Source organism: Oncorhynchus masou, chromosome 2 (assembly GCF_036934945.1).
Source record: "Oncorhynchus masou masou isolate Uvic2021 chromosome 2, UVic_Omas_1.1, whole genome shotgun sequence".
Taxonomy (NCBI): Eukaryota; Metazoa; Chordata; class Actinopteri; order Salmoniformes; family Salmonidae; genus Oncorhynchus; species Oncorhynchus masou.
Genome location: NC_088213.1, coordinates 2,278,901 through 2,301,812, shown reverse-complemented (window position 1 = coordinate 2,301,812; position 22,912 = coordinate 2,278,901). Strand labels below are relative to the sequence as shown.

Genomic DNA, 22,912 nt, shown 5'->3' with positions numbered 1-22,912 from the left:
GTCCTACGAGGCTTGGTGACTACTGTCTTCCCTCCACTCTGTAGTCCTACGAGGCTTGGTGACGACTGTCTTCCCTCCACTCTGTAGTCCTACGAGGCTTGGTGACGACTGTCTTCCCTCCACTCTGTAGTCCTACGAGGCTTGGAGACGACTGTCTTCCCTCTTGGTCTCATTGTGATTCCACCTCCTGTACCTGAAAAGGGTGAGATGTGTGACGCCACTAAGGGATAAGCCCTTTTGTCCCTGTCTGTGTGTCTCTGTCCTTGTGTGTCCATCCACAGTATGATGTGTGTCCATAACAGAGGTTTATCTGGACAACAGAGCGTTATCTCCCTGAGCCCATAATATCTCTGTTGTTGGTTCCTCTCTAAAGATATCAGACACTACACAGTAAACACCCAGCTTTCATTCCCCCAGAAATGAAGAACTGATACCTGTTGTCAACTGACATTCTGATGTCTCAGTAACAAGAACAAAATGGTACCACTATATAGGGAATAGGGCTCTGGTCTATAGTAGTACCACTATATAGGGAATAGGGCTCTGGTCTATAGTAGTACCACTATATAGGGAATAGGGTTCTGGTCTATAGTAGTGTACTATATAGGGAATAGGGCTCTGGTCTATAGTAGTACCACTATATAGGGAATAGGGCTCTGGTCTATAGTAGTACCACTATATAGGGAATAGGGCTCTGGTCTATAGTAGTACCACTATATAGGGAATAGGGCTCTGGTCTATAGTAGTACCACTATATAGGGAATAGGGCTCTGGTCTATAGTAGTACCACTATATAGGGAATAGGGCTCTGGTCTATAGTAGTACCACTATATAGGGAATAGGGCTCTGGTCTATAGTAGTACCACTATATAGGGAATAGGGCTCTGGTCTATAGTAGTACCACTATATAGGGAATAGGGCTCTGGTCTACAGTAGTCTACAGTAGTCTACAGTAGTCTACAGTAGTCTATAGTAGTCTACAGTAGTCTACAGTAGTCTACAGTAGTCTACAGTAGTCTATAGTAGTCTATAGTAGTCTATAGTAGTCTACAGTATTCTTTAGTAGTCTACAGTATTCTTTGGTAGTCTACAGTAGTCTACAGTAGTCTACAGTAGTCTATAGTAGTCTATAGTAGTCTATAGTAGTCTATAGTAGTCTACAGTATTCTTTGGTAGTCTACAGTAGTCTACAGTAGTCTACAGTAGTCTATAGTAGTCTATAGTAGTCTATAGTAGTCTATAGTAGTCTATAGTAGTCTACAGTAGTCTACAGTAGTCTACAGTAGTCTACAGTAGTCTATAGTAGTCTATAGTAGTCTATAGTAGTCTATAGTAGTCTACAGTAGTCTACAGTAGTCTACAGTAGTCTACAGTAGTCTACAGTAGTCTATAGTAGTCTATAGTAGTCTATAGTAGTCTATAGTAGTCTATAGTAGTCTACAGTAGTCTATAGTAGTCTATAGTAGTCTATAGTAGTCTACAGTAGTCTATAGTAGTCTACAGTAGTCTATCCTCCGGACCAGTGGGAGCTGTGAAATGGGTATGTGGGTTTTTTTTATCCCTGAGACGGTGCGTTGACGTGGTAACGTGTGTGTGTGTGTTTCCCTGTGTGTGCATTGTTCTCATTTAGTTTGACATGGTGTTTCTGTGTGTTGCAGTGAGGAGGACACTGAAGAGCGGACTAAGTGTTGACGTGGTTCAGGCTCTGGGACTTGGCAACAAGAATGGAGACAAGCTCTGAACACACAGAGAGACCTACACAGACTGGAGACCAGCTCTGAACACACAGAGAGACCTACACAGACTGGAGACAAGCTCTGAACACACAGAGAGACCTACACAGACTGGAGACCAGCTCTGAACACAGAGAGAGACCTACACAGACTGGAGACAAGCTCTGAACACACAGAGAGACCTACACAGACTGGAGACAAGCTCTGAACACACAGAGAGACCTACACAGACTGGAGACCAGCTCTGAACACACAGAGAGACCTACACAGACTGGAGACAAGCTCTGAACACACAGAGAGACCTACACAGACTGGAGACCAGCTCTGAACACACAGAGAGACCTACACAGACTGGAGACAAGCTCTGAACACACAGAGAGACCTACACAGACTGGAGACAAGCTCTGAACACACAGAGAGACCTACACAGACTGGAGACCAGCTCTGAACACACAGAGAGACCTACACAGACTGGAGACAAGCTCTGAACACACAGAGAGACCTACACAGACTGGAGACCAGCTCTGAACGCACACACAGCACCACCAGACACACCAGCCATGAAGAGGAAGGATGAAGCTCGTACCGAGGGTCTGGATCTTAGAAAGTCCTGACGTGACAGAAAGAAGAGACAGTACATGTAGGAAGGACATGCTGGTGCTGACTACAGTAGCCCCCCCCCCCCCTCCCTCCCACAATGCTTTGGGCTTGTTCCTGTCTCACTACAAAACAACCGTTTATATTTTACAGGAAAACGTGAGAACTCTTGTTCATTGGGGTTTTTCCCTCTAAATGGTCTCTTGACACAGAACCTGGCTGAAGCAGTGTTTCAGGTGTGGATTTAAATATTCAGATGTTTTGGTGTCGTAAACGTCCTGATGTATCATATTGAATAAATATATATATACAGTGTGAAGGACATTTAACTGAACATTAAGGACAGACGTCACTATATTTTAAAGGTTATACTGTGTGTCTGGAGTCAGGGTGGGGGGGGGGTGTAACAGGATGTTTTAGTCGGGAAGTGGTTGAATATAAATTATAATGGATCCGATGTTATTAACTTTATAATTATAGATAGTCTGTTCTATACGTTGTTATATAGAGGTTATGTTGAGTCTGGTCTCAGACCACACACACATCAAGAGAGACGTCTCAGACACACACACCAAGAGAGATGTCTCACACACACACACACCGAGAGAGATGTCTCACACACACACACACCGAGAGAGATGTCTCACACACACACACCGAGAGAGACGTCTCACACACACACACCAAGAGAGACGTCACACACACACACACCAAGAGAGATGTCTCACACACACACACACCGAGAGAGATGTCTCACACACACACACCGAGAGAGACGTCTCAGACACACACACCAAGAGCGACGTCTCACACACACACACCAAGAGAGACGTCTCACACACACACACCAAGAGAGACGTCTCACACACACACACCAAGAGAGATGTCACACACACACACACCAAGAGAGATGTCTCACACACACACACACACCGAGAGAGATGTCTCACACACACACACACACACACACACACACACCGAGAGAGATGTCTCACACACACCGAGAGAGATGTCTCACACACACACACACCGAGAGAGATGTCACACACACACACACACCGAGAGAGATGTCACACACACACACACACACCGAGAGAGATGTCTCACACACACCAAGAGAGATGTCTCACACACACACACCGAGAGAGACCTCTGGTCATATAGAACAACCTCTGGTCATATAGAACAACCTCTGGTCATATAGAACAACCTCTGGTCATATAGAACAACCTCTGGTCATATAGAACAGTATAGAACAACCTCTGGTCATGTAGAACAGTATAGAACAACCTCTGGTCATATAGAACAACCTCTGGTCATGTAGAACAGTATAGAACAACCTCTGGTCATATAGAACAACCTCTGGTCATATAGAACAGTATAGAACAACCTCTGGTCATATAGAACAGTATAGAACAACCTCTGGTCATATAGAACAGTATAGAACAACCTCTGGTCATATAGAACAGTATAGAACAACCCTACACCCATATTGTTAAGTTTAATTCCACTCCGCGTAACATCGCCACTCTGGTCTCCAACGTGCACAGTAGCGATGAACTAACGGTGACCTCTGTTTCCGAGGTACACGGTATTGTGTGTATATATATATAGAGAGATGTGTTCACGTTGAAGAACAACATATTGTTATGTACAGGGTGGGGTTGATCCACACAGTCTCTCTTTGAAATGCAGTCATTTAAGGGCAGCGTTGTGGAGGAAGCCGTGACTGTGATATGTACAGAATAAAGAGATGTCTGCTTGCACAGGGAGGTGGGGTACGATACAATGGCAAGGAAAACGCTGTCATGACTTCACTATTTCTGATCACGTGTTCACTACCGGTACTTGAATTGAGTACAGGTGTGTGTACCTGTGTGTGTACCTGTGTGTATTGAGGTGTGTGTACCTGTGTGTATACCTGTGTGTATTGAGGTGTGTGTACCTGTGTGTATTGAGTTAATACCTGTGTGTATACCTGTGTGTATTGAGTTAATACCGGTGTGTATACCTGTGTGTATTGAGTTGTTAATACCTGTGTGTATTGAGGTGTGTGTATACCTGTGTATATGAAGTATGTTTGTTCTAGGTGAATGCGTACTGCATGTTGTTTACACATTCACTATTTTCTGTATATATATGTACTCCACGGATGTGTCCCAAATCACTCCCTATTCCCTATATACAGTCCCATATCGCACCCTATTCCCTATATACAGTAGTACACTACTTTTGACTAGAGCCCATAGGGCTCTGTTTAAAAGTACTGCAATATGTAGGGAGAAGGGTGCCATTTTAAAACGTACCCCACTTCTGTCCCTATTCTGAGGCACATATGTTAAACATACACCCCTCTTCCTCCTCTCTGAATGTTTTCTGGTTATTAAACCCTCTTCCTCCTCTCTGAATGTTTTCTCCTTATTAAACCCTGTTTGAAATGTATTTGAACCTTCCGGTAAAGATAACCTGTTATTGTATGACACAGTGTTCTGCCTGCTGTTACATTGCCCATTTTCTATCGTTACGATCTATCGTTACGATCTAAGCTGAGGACACGATGGCCGTGTTATGAAACCGTCTGTCTGGACACAGGAGCGACGGCAAACTGTAACTAAATGCTCAATGTTTGTAATAATGCCTAATTGAAATCTTATTTTAATAGTGTTTTATCGTATAATGTTTCCCAACTGAATAAATAAAAAAACATCTTCAAGCATACCGTCTACTGTACCAATGTTATTCTTTCACTGCCATTGTGATGGGTTACATTGCCTTGTGGCTCTAGTAGTAAACTCTCAAACTTTCACAGGATGCTATCGTCTTTCACAGAATGCTACGGTCAAAAGTAGTGGTCTTTCACAAAATGCTACGGTCAAGAGTAGTGGTCTTTCACAGAATGCTACGGTCAAGAGTAGCGGTCTTTCACAGAATGCTACGGTCAAGAGTAGTGGTCTTTCACAAAATGCTACGGTCAAGAGTAGTGGTCTTTCACAAAATGCTACGGTCAGGAGTAGTCGTCTTTAAAAACAATACATTGAAAGCGCTTAGATCCGCACACTGCTGTGGCCCGTGCGCATGTAATGGCTCTTTAACGGGGCTCGGTCCTAGCGGTTCTTAGAGTTTGGGTCACGTGGCAAGATCGGCTATGCCAGCCGGTAGAGGCTCGACTGTGTTACCGCTAGCGTAATGCTTAATGAGAGAGTGAAAGAGAGAGAGAGGTGTTGTTGATATTGTAAACAGGTGACAGGTATAGTCCCTTTCGTCGTGTCCTTCTTATCTTACCGCCGGTACTCCCCTTGATGGGGTGTATAAAAAGAGAATAGAAGATGACGCGAGGCTGAGTGAGTTTAACGGGAAGATGCTCCTCGTCAGTGTGCCTGTGCTCCTTCTGCTTTCGGTATTCGGTAAAGATGCGGCTGACCTCCCCGCGACAGACGCGTCGTTTCTTCCGGACCTGGGGCTGCGTAGCGGGGGACAACCCGGTCCGTCGCTACCCGCTTCTCCGACCACCTCTCTAGACCGCTTCCAGGTTCAGCCCCGGGAGGAGTATGCCTCGCCGGGTATTGCCTTGGCCCGGTCCGCCGAGGAACCGTCCGCGACCACGGAGGACGGCGGGGAGTCGCACCGCCACGGCGGGGGGTTTCAGATGGTGCAGTGGGAATGGAGCTACGTTCAGACGCCTTACATTATCGCTATATGGATCCTGGTGGCGAGTGTCGCGAAAATCCGTAAGTGGGGACATCTGACCCTTTTCTCTGAATGTACTGGCATATAACCGAGTTACCAAGCAACCATTTGATCTTTGTGATATCCCGCAGTCTATAAAATCTATTTTAGCAAACCTGTAAATATGGCTATGACACATGCAGGGCTGTTTTAGTCTATTTGACGACCTTAAACTATTTTAACCGTAAAGTTCGATGTAACAGGAATGACCAGCGACACTAAAGAAAAGTCCTTCTAGATGAATGGTCAGCTAGGTATTTAAAGAGAAGTCCTTCTAGATGAATGGTCAGCTTGGTATTTAAAGAGAAGTCCTTCTAGATGAATGGTCAGCTAGGTATTTAAAGAGAAGTCCTTCTATAGATGTAATGGTCAGCTAGATATTTAAAGAGAAGTCATTCTAGATGTAATGGTCAGCTAGGTATTTAAAGATAAGTCCTTCTAGATGAATGGTCGGCTAGGTATTTAAAGAGCAGTCATTCTAGATGAATGGTCAACTAGGTATTTAAAGAGAAGTCCTTCTAGATGAATGGTCAGCTAGGTATTTAAAGAGAAGTCCTTCTAGATGAATGGTCAGCTAGGTATTTAAAGAGAAGTCCTTCTAGATGTAATGGTCAGCTAGATATTTAAAGAGAAGTCCTTATAGATGAATGGTCAGCTAGGTATTTAAAGAGAAGCCCTTCTCGATGTAATGGTCAGCTAGGTATTTAAAGAGAAGTCCTTATAGATGAATGGTCAGCTAGGTATTTAAAGAGAAGTCCTTCTAGATGAATGGTCAACTAGGTATTTAAAGAGAAGTCCTTCTAGATGAATGGTCAACTAGGTATTTAAAGAGAAGTCCTTCTAGATGAATGGTCAACTAGGTATTTAAAGAGAAGTCCTTCTAGATGAATGGTCAACTAGGTATTTAAAGAGAAGTCCTTCTAGATGAATGGTCAGCTAGGTATTTAAAGAGAAGTCCTTCTAGATGTAATGGTCAGCTAGATATTTAAAGAGAAGTCCTTATAGATGAATGGTCAGCTAGGTATTTAAAGAGAAGCCCTTATAGATGAATGGTCAGCTAGGTATTTAAAGAGAAGTCCTTCTAGATGAATGGTCAGCTAGGTATTTAAAGAGAAGCCCTTATAGATGAATGGTCAGCTAGGTATTTAAAGAGAAGTCCTTCTAGATGAATGGTCAGCTAGGTATTTAAAGAGAAGCCCTTATAGATGAATGGTCAGCTAGGTATTTAAAGAGAAGTCCTTCTAGATGTAATGGTCAGCTAGATATTTAAAGAGAAGTCCTTCTAGATGAATGGTCAGCTAGGTATTTAAAGAGAAGTCCTTCTAGATGAATGGTCAGCTAGGTATTTAAAGAGAAGTCCTTCTAGATGAATGGTCAGCTAGGTATTTAAAGAGAAGTCCTTCTAGATGTAATGGTCAGCTAGATATTTAAAGAGAAGTCCTTCTAGATGAATGGTCAGCTAGGTATTTAAAGAGAAGTCCTTCTAGATGAATGGTCAGCTAGGTATTTAAAGAGAAGCCCTTATAGATGAATGGTCAGCTAGGTATTTAAAGAGAAGTCCTTCTAGATGTAATGGTCAGCTAGATATTTAAAGAGAAGTCCTTCTAGATGAATGGTCAGCTAGATATTTAAAGAGAAGTCATTCTAGATGAATGGTCAACTAGGTATTTAAAGAGAAGTCCTTCTAGATGAATGGTCAGCTAGATATTTAAAGAGAAGTCATTCTAGATGTAATGGTCAGCTAGGTATTTAAAGAGAAGTCCTTCTAGATGAATGGTCAGCTAGGTATTTAAAGAGAAGTCCTTCTAGATGAATGGTCAGCTAGGTATTTAAAGAGAAGTCCTTCTAGATGTAATGGTCAGCTAGATATTTAAAGAGAAGTCCTTATAGATGAATGGTCAGCTAGGTATTTAAAGAGAAGTCCTTCTAGATGAATGGTCAGCTAGGTATTTAAAGAGAAGTCCTTCTAGATGTAATGGTCAGCTAGATATTTAAAGAGAAGTCCTTATAGATGAATGGTCAGCTAGGTATTTAAAGAGAAGTCCTTATAGATGAATGGTCAGCTAGGTATTTAAAGAGAAGTCCTTCTAGATGAATGGTCAACTAGGTATTTAAAGAGAAGTCCTTCTAGATGAATGGTCAGCTAGGTATTTAAAGAGAAGTCCTTCTAGATGAATGGTCAACTAGGTATTTAAAGAGAAGTCCTTCTAGATGAATGGTCAGCTAGGTATTTAAAGAGAAGTCCTTATAGATGTAATGGTCAGCTAGATATTTAAAGAGAAGTCCTTCTAGATGAATGGTCAGCTAGGTATTTAAAGAGAAGCCCTTATAGATGAATGGTCAGCTAGGTATTTAAAGAGAAGTCCTTCTAGATGAATGGTCAGCTAGGTATTTAAAGAGAAGCCCTTATAGATGAATGGTCAGCTAGGTATTTAAAGAGAAGCCCTTATAGATGAATGGTCAGCTAGGTATTTAAAGAGAAGCCCTTCTCGATGTAATGGTCAGCTAGGTATTTAAAGAGAAGCCCTTATAGATGAATGGTCAGCTAGGTATTTAAAGAGAAGCCCTTATAGATGAATGGTCAGCTAGATATTTAAAGAGAAGTCCTTCTAGATGAATGGTCAGCGAGGTACAGTGGGGCAAAAAAGTATTTAGTCAGCCACCAATTGTGCAAGTTCTCCCACTTAAAAAGATGAGGCCTGTCATTTTCATCATAGGTACACTTCATCTATGACAGACAAAATGAGAAGATAAATCCAGAAAATCACATTGTAGGATTTTTATGAATTTATTTGCAAATTATGTTGGAAAATAAGTATTATAGTATAGTTATAACCATGTTATGAGGCTATACAGGACTGACCATCCATCAACATTATAGTTATAACCATGTTATGAGACTATACAGGACTGACCATCCATGATATCAACATTATAGTTATAACCATGTTATGAGACTATACAGGACTGACCATCCATGATATCAACATTATAGTTATAACCATGTTATGAGGCTATACAGGACTGACCATCCATGATATCAACATTATAGTTATAACCATGTTATGAGGCTATACAGGACTGACCATCCATCAACATTATAGTTATAACCATGTTATGAGACTATACAGGACTGACCATCCATGATATCAACATTATAGTTATAACCATGTTATGAGACTATACAGGACTGACCATCCATGATATCAACATTATAGTTATAACCATGTTATGAGGCTATACAGGACTGACCATCCATGATATCAACATTATAGTTATAACCATGTTATGAGACTATACAGGACTGACCATCCATGATATCAACATTATAGTTATAACCATGCTATGAGACTATACAGGACTGACCATCCATCAACATTATAGTTATAACCATGTTATGAGGCTATACAGGACTGACCATCCATGATATCAACATTATAGTTATAACCATGTTATGAGGCTATACAGGACTGACCATCCATCAACATTATAGTTATAACCATGTTATGAGGCTATACAGGACTGACCATCCATCAACATTATAGTTATAACCATGTTATGAGGCTATACAGGACTGACCATCCATGATATCAACATTATAGTTATAACCATGTTATGAGGCTATACAGGACTGACCATCCATGATATCAACATTATAGTTATAACCATGTTATGAGGCTATACAGGACTGACCATCCATGATATCAACATTATAGTTATAACCATGTTATGAGACTATACAGGACTGACCATCCATCAACATTATAGTTATAACCAGGTTATGAGACTATACAGTGTTTGTTTACATTTACTTTGTTTACAAACATTGGAGAAAAAACTGTTTATATTCTGGGTTGGAGTTTAACAGTTGAACGAAGTTCAATAAGCATTGATAAGTTATATTCTTCAAGAATCACTGGCTTTATACACACGCACACACGCACGCGCACACACACACACATACACACACACACACACATACACACACACAGTACCTGTCAAATGTTTGGACCGACTCATTCAAGGGTTTCTCTTTCTGTTTTACTGTTTTCTACATTGTAGAATAATAGTGATGACATCACAACTATAAAATAACACATATGGAATAATGTTGTAACCAAAAAAGTGTTAAACAAATCAAAATATATTTTATATTATGTATATTATTATATTATTTATATATGAGATTCTTCAAAGTTGCCATCCCTTTCCTTTGATGACAGCTTTGCACATGCTTGGCATTCTGTCAACCAGCTTCACCTGGAATGGTTGAGACCATAGTGGTGTCTGTCAACCAGCTTCACCTGGAATGGTTGAGACCATAGTGGTGTCTGTCAACCAGCTTCACCTGGAATGGTTGAGACCATAGTGGTCTCTGTCAACCAGCGGTCTGGTTGAGACCATAGTGGTGTCTGTCAACCAGCGGTCTCTGACATCGCAGTGGTCTTTGACATCACAGTGGTCTTTGACATCGCAGTGGCCTCTGACATCGCAGTGGCCTCTGACATCACAGTGGTCTATGACATCGCAGTGGTCTCTGACATCGCAGTGGTCTTTGACATCGCAGTGGCCTCTGACATCGCAGTGGCCTCTGACATCGCAGTGGTCTATGACATCGCAGTAGTCTCTGACATCGCAGTGGTCTCTGACATCAGTGGCCTCTGACATCACAGTGGTTTACCAATACTACTACCATCTCTACTGTACCAATACTACTACCATCTCTACTGTACCAATACTACTACCATCTCTACTGTACCAATACTACTACCATCTCTACTGCACCAATACTACTACCATCTCTACTGTACCAATACTACTACCATCTCTACTGTACCAATACCAATACTACTACCATCTCTACTGTACCAATACTACTACCATCTCTACTGTACCAATACTACTACCACCTCTACTGTACCAATACTACTACCGTCTCTACTGTACCAATACTACTACCATCTCTACTGTACCAATACCAATACTACTACCATCTCTACTGTACCAATACTACTACCATCTCTACTGTACCAATACTACTACCATCTCTACTGTACCAATACTACTACCATCTATAATGTACCAATACTACTACCATCTCTACTGCACCAATACTACTACCATCTCTACTGTACCAATACTACTACCATCTCTACTGTACCAATACAACTACCACCTCTACTGTACCAATACTACTACCATCTCTACTGTACCAATACTACTACCGTCTCTACTGTACCAATACTACTACCATCTCTACTGTACCAATACTACTACCATCTCTACTGTACCAATACTACTACCATCTCTACTGTACCAATACTACTACCATCTCTACTGTACCAATACTACTACCATCTCTACTGTACCAATACTACTACCATCTGTACTGTACCAATACTACTACCATCTCTACCGTACCAATACTACTACCATCTCTACTGTAGCAATACTACTACCATCTCTACTGTACCAATACTACTACCATCTCTACTGTACCAATACTACTACCATCTCTACTGTACCAATACTACTACCATCTCTACTGTACCAATACTACTACCATCTCTACTGTACCAATACTACTACCATCTCTACTGTACCAATACTACTACCATCTCTACTGTACCAATACTACTACCATCTCTACTGTACCAATTCTACTACCATCTCTACTGTACCAATACTACTACCATCTCTACTGTACCAATACTACTACCATCTCTACTGTACAAATACTACTACCATCTCTACTGTACCAATACTACTACCATCTCTACTGTACCAATTCTACTACCGTCTCTACTGTACCAATACTACTACCGTCTCTACTGTACCAATACTACTACCGTCTCTACTGTACCAATACTACTACCGTCTCTACTGTACCAATACTACTACCGTCTCTACTGTACCAATACTACTACCGTCTCTACTGTACCAATACTACTACCATCTCTACTGTACCAATACTACTACCATCTCTACTGTACCAATACTACTACCATCTCTACTGTACCAATTCTACTACCATCTCTACTGTACCAATACTACTACCATCTCTACTGTACCAATACTACTACCATCTCTACTGTACCAATACTACTACCATCTCTACTGTACCAATACTACTACCATCTCTACTGTACCAATACTACTACCATCTCTACTGTACCAATACTACTACCATCTCTACTGTACCAATACTACTACCATCTCTACTGTACCAATACTACTACCATCTCTACTGCACCAATACTACTACCATCTCTACTGTACCAATACCAATACTACTACCATCTCTACTGTACCAATTCTACTACCATCTCTACTGTACCAATACTACTACCATCTCTACTGTACCAATACTACTACCATCTCTACTGTACCAATACTACTACCATCTCTACTGTACCAATACTACTACCATCTCTACTGTACCAATTCTACTACCATCTCTACTGTACCAATTCTACTACCATCTCTACTGTACCAATACAACAACCATCTCTACTGTACCAATTCTACTACCATCTCTACTGTACCAATTCTACTACCATCTCTACTGTACCAATACTACTACCATCTCTACTGTACCAATACTACTACCATCTCTACTGTACCAATACTACTACCATCTCTACTGTACCAATACTACTACCATCTCTACTGTACCAATACTACTACCATCTCTACTGTACCAATACTACTACCATCTCTACTGTACCAATACTACTACCATCTCTACTGTACCAATACTACTACCATCTCTACTGTACCAATACTACTACCATCTCTACTGCACCAATACTACTACCATCTCTACTGTACCAATACCAATACTACTACCATCTCTACTGTACCAATTCTACTACCATCTCTACTGTACCAATACAACTACCATCTCTACTGTACCAATACTACTACCATCTCTACTGTACCAATACTACTACCATCTTTACTGTACCAATTCTACTACCATCTCTACTGTACCAATACAACTACCATCTCTACTGTACCAATACTACTACCGTCTCTGAATACAACAGGTGTAGAGCTTACAGTGAAATGTTTACTTACAAGCCTAACAATGCAGTTTTCAGAAAAATACCTAAACAAAGGTAAGAGATAAGAAAAACAAATGATTGTTTAGCTGCCTGACACAGCCAGTGAGACCCAAACAATGGGACTAGCAGCTCCTTCAATATGTCAACTCTCTCTCTCTGTCCCTCTATCCTCTCTCTCTGTCCCTCTATCCTCTCTCTCTGTCCCTCTATCCTCTCTCTCTCTGTCCCTCTATCCTCTCTTTCTCTGTCCCTCTATCCTCTCTCTCTCTGTCCCTCTATCCTCTCTTTCTCTGTCCCTCTATCCTCTCTCTCTGTCCCTCTATCCTCTCTCTCTGTCCTTCTATCCTCTGTCTCTGTCCCTCTATCCTCTCTCTGTCCTTCTATCCTCTGTCTCTGTCCCTCTATCCTCTCTCTCTGTCCCTCTATCCTCTCTCTCTGTCCTTCTATCCTCTGTCTCTGTCCCTCTATCCTCTCTCTCTGTCCCTCTATCCTCTCTCTCTCTTTTTCCCTGCTGTGTTTCTCCCTCTCTCTCCCTGCTGTTTCTCCCTGATAATGTTTCTCTCTCTCTCTCCCTGCTGTGTTTCTCCCTCTCTCTCCCTGCTGTGTTTCTCCCTGCTGTGTTTCTCCCTGCTGTGTTTCTCCCTCTCTCTCCCTGCAGTGTTTCTCCCTCTCTCTCCCTGCTGTGTTTCTCCCTCTCTCTCCCTGCTGTGTTTCTCCCTCTCTCTCCCTGCAGTGTTTCTCCCTCTCTCTCCCTGCAGTGTTTCTCCCTCTCTCTCCCTGCAGTGTTTCTCCCTCTCTCTCCCTGCAGTGTTTCTCCCTCTCTCTCCCTGCAGTGTTTCTCCCTCTCTCTCCCTGCAGTGTTTCTCCCTCGCTCTCCCTGCTGTGTTTCTCCCTGCCGTGTTTCTCCCTGCAGAGTTTCGCCCTGCAGTGTTTCTCCCTCTCTCTCCCTGCAGTGTTTCTCCCTGCTGTGTTTCTCCCTCTCTCTCCCTGCAGTGTTTCTCCCTCTCTCTCCCTGCAGTGTTTCTCCCTGCTGTGTTCTCCCTGCAGTGTTTCTCCCTCTCTCTCCCTGCAGTGTTTCTCCCTCTCTCTCCCTGCAGTGTTTCTCCCTCTCTCTCCCTGCAGTGTTTCTCCCTCTCTCTCCCTGCAGTGTTTCTCCCTGCTGTGTTCTCCCTGTTGTGTTTCTCCCTCTCTCTCCCTGCAGTGTTTATCCCTCTCTCTCCTTGCAGTGTTTCTCCCTCTCTCTCCTTGCAGTGTTTCTCCCTCTCTCTCCCTGCAGTGTTTCTCCCTCTCTCTCCTTGCAGTGTTTCTCCCTCTCTCTCCCTGCAGTGTTTCTCCTTGCAGTGTTTATCCCTCTCTCTCCCTGCAGTGTTTCTCCCTGCAGTGTTTATCCCTCTCTCTCCTTGCTGTGTTTCTCCCTCTCTCTCCTTGCTGTGTTTCTCCCTGCTGTGTTTCTCCCTCTCTAGACTTGCTGTGTTTCTCCCTGCTGTGTTTCTCCCTGCAGGTGTCCACCCTGCCGCCCCTCCACTCAAACCACTCGTCTACCTGCCTCCCCTCCACTCTAACCACTAGGCTACCTGCCGCCCCTCCACTCTAACCACTAGTCTACCTGCCGCCCCTCCACTCTAACCACTAGGCTACCTGCCGCCCCTACACTCTAACCACTAGTCTACCCTGCCGCCACTCCACTCTAACCACTAGGCTACCTGCCGCCCCTCCACTCTAACCACGAGTCTACCTGCCGTCCCTCCACTCTAACCACTAGTCTACCTGCCGCCCCTACACTCTAACCACTAGTCTACCCTGCCGCCTCTCCACTCTAACCACTAGGCTACCTGCCGCCCCTCCACTCTAACCACGAGTCTACCTGCCGTCCCTCCACTCTAACCACTAGTCTACCTGCCGCCCCTCCACTCTAACCACTAGGCTACCTGCCGCCCCTCCACTCTAACCACTAGTCTACCTGCCGCCCCTCCACTCTAACCACTAGGCTACCTGCCGCCCCTCCACTCTAACCACGAGTCTACCTGCCGTCCCTCCACTCTAACCACTAGTCTACCTGCCGCCCCTCCACTCTAACCACTAGGCTACCTGCCGCCCCTACACTCTAACCACTAGTCTACCCTGCCGCCACTCCACTCTAACCACTAGGCTACCTGCCGCCCCTCCACTCTAACCACAAGTCTACCTGCCGTCCCTCCACTCTAACCACTAGGCTACCTGCCACCCCTCCACTCTAACCACTAGTCTACCTACCGCCCATCCACTCTAACCACAAGTCTACCTGCCGTCCCTCCACTCTAACCACTAGGCTACCTGCCGCCCCTCCACTTTAACCACTAGTCTACCTACCGCCCCTCCACTCTAACCACTAGGCTACCTGCCGCCCCTCCACTCTAACCACTAGGCTACCTGCTGCACCTCCACTCTAACCACTAGGCTACCTGCCGCCCCTCCACTCTAACCACTAGTCTACCTGCCGCCCCTCCACTCTAACCACTAGTCTACCTGCCGCCCCTCCACTCTAACCACTAGGCTACCTGCCCCCCCTCCACTCTAACCACTAGTCTACCTGCCGCCCCTCCACTCTAACCACTAGTCTACCTGCCGCCCCTCCACTCTAACCACTAGTCTACCTGCCGCCCCTCCTCTCTAACCACTAGGCTACCTGCCGCCCCTCCACTCTAACCACTAGTCTACCTGCCGCCCCTCCACTCTAACCACTAGGCTACCTGCCGCCCCTCCACTCTAACCACTAGTCTACCTACCGCCCCTACACTCTAACCACTAGTCAACCTGCCGCCTCTCCACTCTATCCACTAGGCTACCTGCCCCCTCTCCACTCTAACCACTAGTCTACCTGCCACCCCTCCACTCTAACCACTAGTCTACCTGCCACCCCTCCACTCTAACCACTAGTCTACCTGCCGCCCCCCCACTCTAACCACTAGTCTACCTGCTGCCCCTCAACTCTAACCACTAGGCTACCTGCCGCCCCTCCACTCTAACCACTAGTCTACCTACCGCCCCTACACTCTAACCACTAGTCTACCTGCCGCCCCTCCACTCTAACGACTAGTCAACCTGCCTCTTCTCCACTCTATCCACTAGGCTACCTGCCCCCTCTCCACTCTAACCACTAGTCTACCTGCCTCCCCTCCACTCTAACCACGAGGCTACCTGCCGCCCCTCCACTCTAACCACTATTCTACCTACCGCCCCTCCACTCTAACCACTAGGCTACCTGCCCCCCCTCCACTCTAACCACTAGTCAACCTGCCGCACCTTCACTCTATCCACTAGGCTACCTGCCCCCTCTCCACTCTAACCACTAGTCTACCTGCCTCCCCTCCACTCTAACCACTATTCTACCTACCGCCCCTCCACTCTAACCACTAGTCAACCTGCCGCCCCTCCACTCTAACCACTATTCTACCTACCGCCCCTCCACTCTAACCACTAGGCTACTTGCCCCCCCTCCACTCTAACCACTAGTCAACCTGCCGCCCCTCCACTCTAACCACTATTCTACCTACCGCCCCTCCACTCTAACCACTAGGCTACTTGCCCCCTCTCCACTCTAACCACTAGTCTACCTGCCGCCCCTCCACTCTAACCACTATTCTACCTACCGCCCCTCCACTCTAACCACTAGGCTACCTGCCCCCCCTCCACTCTAACCACTAGTCAACCTGCCGCACCTCCACTCTATCCACTAGGCTACCTGCCCCCTCTCCACTCTAACCACTAGTCTACCTGCCTCCCCTCCACTCTAACCACTAGGCTACCTGCCGCCCCTCCACTCTAACCACTATTCTACCTACCGCCCCTCCACTCTAACCACTAGGCTACTTGCCCCCTCTCCACTCTAACCACTAGTCTACCTGCCGCCCCTCCACTCTAACCACTATTCTACCTACCGCCCCTCCACTCTAACCACTAGGCTACCTGCCCCCCCTCCACTCTAACCACTAGTCAACCTGCCGCACCTCCACTCTATCCACTAGGCTACCTGCCCCCTCTCCACTCTAACCACTAGTCTACCTGCCTCCCCTCCACTCTAACCACTACGCTACCTGCCGCCCCTCCACTCTAACCACTAGTCTACCTGCCGCCCCTCCACTCTAACCACTAGGCTACCTGCCCCCTCTCCACTCTAACCACTAGGCTACCTGCCGCCCCTCCACTCTAACCACTAGTCTACCTGCCGCCCCTCCACTCTAACCACTAGTCTACCTGCCGCCCCTACACTCTAACCACTAGTCTACCCTGCCGCCACTCCACTCTAACCACTAGGCTACCTGCCGCCCCTCCACTCTAACCACGAGTCTACCTGCCGTCCCTCCACTCTATCCACTAGGCTACCTGCCCCCTCTCCACTCTAACCACTAGTCTACCCTGCCGTCCCTCCACTCTATCCACTAGGCTACCTGCCCCCTCTCCACTCTAACCACTAGTCTACCTGCCTCCCCTCCACTCTAACCACTAGGCTACCTGCCGCCCCTCCACTCTAACCACTAGTCTACCTGCCACCCCTCCACTCTAACCACTAGGCTACCTGCCGCCCCTCCACTCTAACCACTAGGCTACCTGCCGCCCCTCCACTCTAACCACTAGGATACCTGCCGCCCCTCCACTCTAACCACTAGTCTACCCTGCCGCACCTACACTCTAACCACTAGTCTGCCCTGCTGCCCCTACACTCTAACCACTAGTCTACCCTGCCACCCCTACACTCTAACCACTAGTCTACCCTGCCGCCCCTCCACTCTAACCACTAGTCTACCTGCCGCCCCTCCACTCTAACCACTAGGCTACCTGCCGCCCCTCCACTCTAACCACTAGGCTACCTGCCCCCTCTCCACTCTAACCACTAGTCTACCTGCCGCCCCTCCACTCTAACCACTAGGCTACCTGCCGCCCCTCCACTTTAACCACTAGGCTACCTGCCGCCCCAGTATAGAGAGAGAGTCATTTGTAATCTGTTGTCAGGGTATTTGTCATGTCAATCTGACCTCGTGTTGCCATGGTTACCTCAGGAGGGCAGCTAACAGACAGTCGTGAAAAGGGCTAATCTACCTCAGGAGACGGAAAAGATTTGGCATGGGTCCTCAGATCCTCAAATGGTTTTACAGCTGCACCATCGAGTGCATCACTGCCTGGTATGGCAACTGCTCGGCCTCCAACCGCATGGCACTACCGAGGGTAGTACATCACCAGGGCCAAGCTTCCTGCCATCCAGGACCTCTATACCAGGTGGTGTCAGAGGCCCTAAAAATTGTCAAAGCCACCAGCCTCTAAACTGTTCTCTCTCTGTCCCTCTCTCTCAATTCAATTCAATTCAAGGGCTTTATTGGCATGGGAAACATATGTGTTAACATTGCCAAAGCAAGTGAGGTAGATAATATATAAAGTGAATATATAAAGTGAAATAAACAATAAAAATTAACAGTAAACATTACACACACAAAAGTTTCAAAACAATAAAGACATTACACATGTCATATTATATATATACAGTGTTTTAACAATGTACAAATGGTTAAAGGACACAAGATAAAATAAATAAGCATAAATATGGGTTGTATTTACAATGGTGTGTGTTCTTCACTGGTTGCCCTTTTCTCGTGGCAACAGGTCACAAATCTTGCTGCTGTGATGTCACACTGTGGAATTTCACCCAGTAGATATGGGAGATAATCAAAATTGGATTTGCTTTCCAATTCTTTGTGGATCTGTGTAATCTGAAGGAAATATGTCTCTCTAATATGGTCATACATTTGGCAGGAGGTTAGGAAGTGCAGCTCAGTTACCACCTCATTTTGTGGGCAGTGAGCACATAGCCTGTCTTCTCTTGAGAGCCATGTCTGCCTACGGCGGCCTTTCTCAATAGCAAGGCAATGCTCACTGAGTCTGTACATAGTCAAAGCTTTCCTTAATTTTGGGTCAGTCACAGTGGTCAGGTATTCTGCCGCTGTGTACTCTCTGTGTAGGGCCAAATAGCATTATAGTTTGCTCTGTTTTTTTGTTAGTTCTTTCCAATGTGTCAAGTAATTATCTTTTTGTTTTCTCGTGATTTGGTTTGGGTCTAATTGTGTTTCTGTCCTGGGGCTCTGTAGGGTGTGTTTGTGTTTGTGAACAGAGCCCCAGGACCAGCTTGCTTAGGGGACTCTTCTCCAGGTTCATCTCTCTGTAGGTGATGGCTTTGTTATGGAAGGTTTGGGAATCGCTTCCTTTTAGGTGGTTATAGAATTTAACGGCTCTCTTCTGGACTTTGATAAATAGTGGGTATCGGCCTAATTCTGCTCTGCATGCATTATTTGGTGTTCTACGTTGTACACGGAGGATATTTTTGCAGAATTCTGCGTGCAGAGTCTCAATTTGGTGTTTGTCCCATTTTGTGAAGTCTTGGTTGGTGAGCGGACCCCAGACCTCACAACCATAAAGGGCAATGGGCTCTATGACTGATTCAAGTATTTTTAGCCAGATCCTAATTGGTATGTTGAAATTTATGTTCCTGTTGATGGCATAGAATGCCCTTCTTGCCTTGTCTCTCAGATCGTTCACAGCTTTGTGGAAGTTACCTGTGGCGCTGATGTTTAGGCCAAGGTATGTATAGTTTTTTTTGTGCTCTAGGGCAACCGTGTCTAGATGGAATTTGTATTTGTGGTCCTGGTGACTGGACCTTTTTTGGAACACCGTTATTTTGGTCTTACTGAGATTTACTGTCAGGGCCCAGGTCTGACAGAATCTGTGCATAAGATCTAGGTGCTGCTGTAGGCCCTCCTTGGTTGGTGACAGAATCATCAGCAAACAGCAGACATTTGACTTCGGATTCTAGTAGGGTGAGGCCGGGTGCTGCAGACTTTTCTAGAGCCTGCGCCAATTCGTTGATATATATGTTGAAGAGGGTGGGGCTTAAGCTGCATCCCTGTCTCACCCCACGACCCTGTGTGAAGAAATTTGTGTGTTTTTTGCCAATTTTAACCGCACACTTGTTGTTTGTGTACATGGATTTTATAATGTTTTACCCCCAACACCACTTTCCATCAGTTTGTATAGCAGACGCTCATGCCAAATTGAGTCGAAGGCTTTTTTGAAATCAACAAAGCATGAGAAGACTTTGCCTTTGTTTTGGTTTGTTTGGTTGTCAATTAGGGTGTACAGGGTGAATACATGGTCTGTTGTACGGTAATTTGGTAAAAAGCCAATTTGACCTTTTCTCAGTACATTGTTTTCATTGAGGAAATGTACGAGTCTGCTGTTAATGATAATGCAGAGGATTTTCCCAAGGTTACTGTTGACGCATATTCCACGGTAGTTATTGGGGTCAAATTTGTCTCCACTTTTGTGGATTGGGGTGATCAGTCCTTGGTTCCAAATATTTGGGAAGATGCCAGAGCTAAGGATGATGTTAAAGAGTTTTAGTATAGCCAGTTGGAATTTGTTGTCTGTATATTTGATCATTTCATTGTGGATACCATCAACACCACAGGCCTTTTTGGGTTGGAGGGTTTTTATTTTGTTCTGTAACTCATTCAATGTAATTGGAGAATCCAGTGGGTTCTGGTAGTCTTTAATAGTTGATTCTAAGATCTGTATTTGAAGATTGGAGAAGTGGTTTACCCATACATCTCCATTTTGGATAGATAATCTCTAGATAATCTCTCTCTCCTCTCTATCTGTCTCTCTCTCTCTCTCTCTATCTGTCTCTCTCTCTCTCTATATATATATATATCTGTCTCTCTCTCTCTCTCTCTCTCTCTCTCGCTCTCGCTCTCCCCTCCCTCTCTCTCTCTCTCTCTCTCTCTCTCTCACTCTCCCCCCTCCCTCTCTCTCCTCTCTCACTACTCTATCTATTCTCTCTCCCTCTATATTCTGTCTCTCGTTATCTATCTTCTCTCTTTGCTTTATCTCTCCCCCTCCCTCTCTCATCATCTATCTCTCTCCTATCTCTCCCCCTCCCTCTCTCATCATCTATCTCTCTCCCTCTCTCTCTGCATGTCTATTTCTATCTCTCTCTTCTTGTCCTCTCTCTCTCCTCTATTGGCATGATAAGTCAGTAAGTGACATTGCCAAAGAAAGGAGAACACAGAGAGAACACAGTGTAGTTAATTATAGTTCTCATTGACTCCTATATTATGCAGTTTCACCTTCCTCTGTTCTGCCTGTACCTGAATCAGTCTCTCTGGGGTTTAATAACAGAATGAGCTGAGGACAGTCTGTTCTGCCTGTACCTGAATCAGTCTCTCTGGGGTTTAATAACAGAATGAGCTGAGGACAGTCTGCCTGTACCTGAATCAGTCTCTCTGGGGTTTAATAACAGAATGAGCTGAGGACAGTCTGTTCTGCCTGTACCTGAATCAGTCTCTCTGGGGGTTAATAACAGAATGAGCTGAGGACAGTCTGCCTGTACCTGAATCAGTCTCTCTGGGGGTTAATAACAGAGTGAGCTGAGGACAGTCTGTTCTGCCTGTACCTGAATCAGTCTCTCTGGGGTTTAATAACAGAATGAGCTGAGGACAGTCTGCCTGTACCTGAATCAGTCTCTCTGGGGGTTAATACCAGAATGAGCTGAGGACAGTCTGCCTGTACCTGAATCAGTCTCTCTGGGGGTTAATAACAGAATGAGCTGAGGACAGTCTGCCTGTACCTGAATCAGTCTCTCTGGGGTTTAATAACAGAATGAGCTGAGGACAGTCTGCCTGTACCTGAATCAGTCTCTCTGGGGGTTAATAACAGAATGAGCTGAGGACAGTCTGCCTGTACCTGAATCAGTCTCTCTGGGGGTTAATAACAGAGTGAGCTGAGGACAGTCTGCCTGTACCTGAATCAGTCTCTCTGGGGGTTAATAACAGAATGAGCTGAGGACAGTCTGCCTGTACCTGAATCAGTCTCTCTGGGGTTTAATAACAGAATGAGCTGAGGACAGTCTGCCTGTACCTGAATCAGTCTCTCTGGGGTTTAATAACAGAATGAGCTGAGGACAGTCTGCCTGTACCTGAATCAGTCTCTCTGGGGTTTAATGACAGAATGAGCTGAGGACAGTCTGCCTGTACCTGAATCAGTCTCTCTGGGGGTTAATAACAGAATGAGCTGAGGACAGTCTGTTCTGCCTGTACCTGAATCAGTCTCTCTGGGGTTTAATAACAGAATGAGCTGAGGACAGTCTGCCTGTACCTGAATCAGTCTCTCTGGGGTTTAATAACAGAATGAGCTGAGGACAGTCTGCCTGTACCTGAATCAGTCTCTCTGGGGTTTAATAACAGAATGAGCTGAGGACAGTCTGCCTGTACCTGAATCAGTCTCTCTGGGGTTTAATAACAGAATGAGCTGAGGACAGTCTGCCTGTACCTGAATCAGTCTCTCTGGGGTTTAATAACAGAGTGAGCTGAGGACAGTCTGCCTGTACCTGAATCAGTCTCTCTGGGGGTTAATAACAGAATGAGCTGAGGACAGTCTGCCTGTACCTGAATCAGTCTCTCTGGGGTTTAATAACAGAGTGAGCTGAGGACAGTCTGTTCTGCCTGTACCTGAATCAGTCTCTCTGGGGTTTAATAACAGAATGAGCTGAGGACAGTCTGCCTGTACCTGAATCAGTCTCTCTGGGGTTTAATAACAGAATGAGCTGAGGACAGTCTGCCTGTACCTGAATCAGTCTCTCTGGGGTTTAATAACAGAATGAGCTGAGGACAGTCTGTTCTGCCTGTACCTGAATCAGTCTCTCTGGGGGTTAATAACAGAATGAGCTGAGGACAGTCTGCCTGTACCTGAATCAGTCTCTCTGGGGGT

At 45.1% G+C, this 22,912-nt stretch overlaps 2 protein-coding genes across 2 annotated transcripts in view; both read left to right on the top strand.

Annotated features, from left to right (window-relative positions):
• LOC135554425 (FH1/FH2 domain-containing protein 1-like) overlaps window positions 1–5,046 on the top strand; it is a 261,547-nt gene extending 256,501 nt beyond the window's left edge. The window contains 1 exon segment of the mRNA XM_064986740.1: window positions 1,659–5,046. Within this exon segment, the coding sequence (XP_064842812.1) occupies window positions 1,659–1,741 (83 nt within the window). The 3' untranslated portion in view covers window positions 1,742–5,046.
• Window positions 5,047–5,558: 512 nt separating this feature from the next.
• The window catches only part of LOC135552131 (sodium/hydrogen exchanger 5-like), a 37,470-nt gene continuing 20,116 nt past the window's right edge, over window positions 5,559–22,912 (top strand). Inside the window, exon 1 of the mRNA XM_064983554.1 lies at window positions 5,559–6,058. Coding sequence (XP_064839626.1) covers window positions 5,689–6,058 — 370 coding nt within the window. The 5' untranslated portion in view covers window positions 5,559–5,688. The remainder of the gene's footprint in view (window positions 6,059–22,912) is intronic.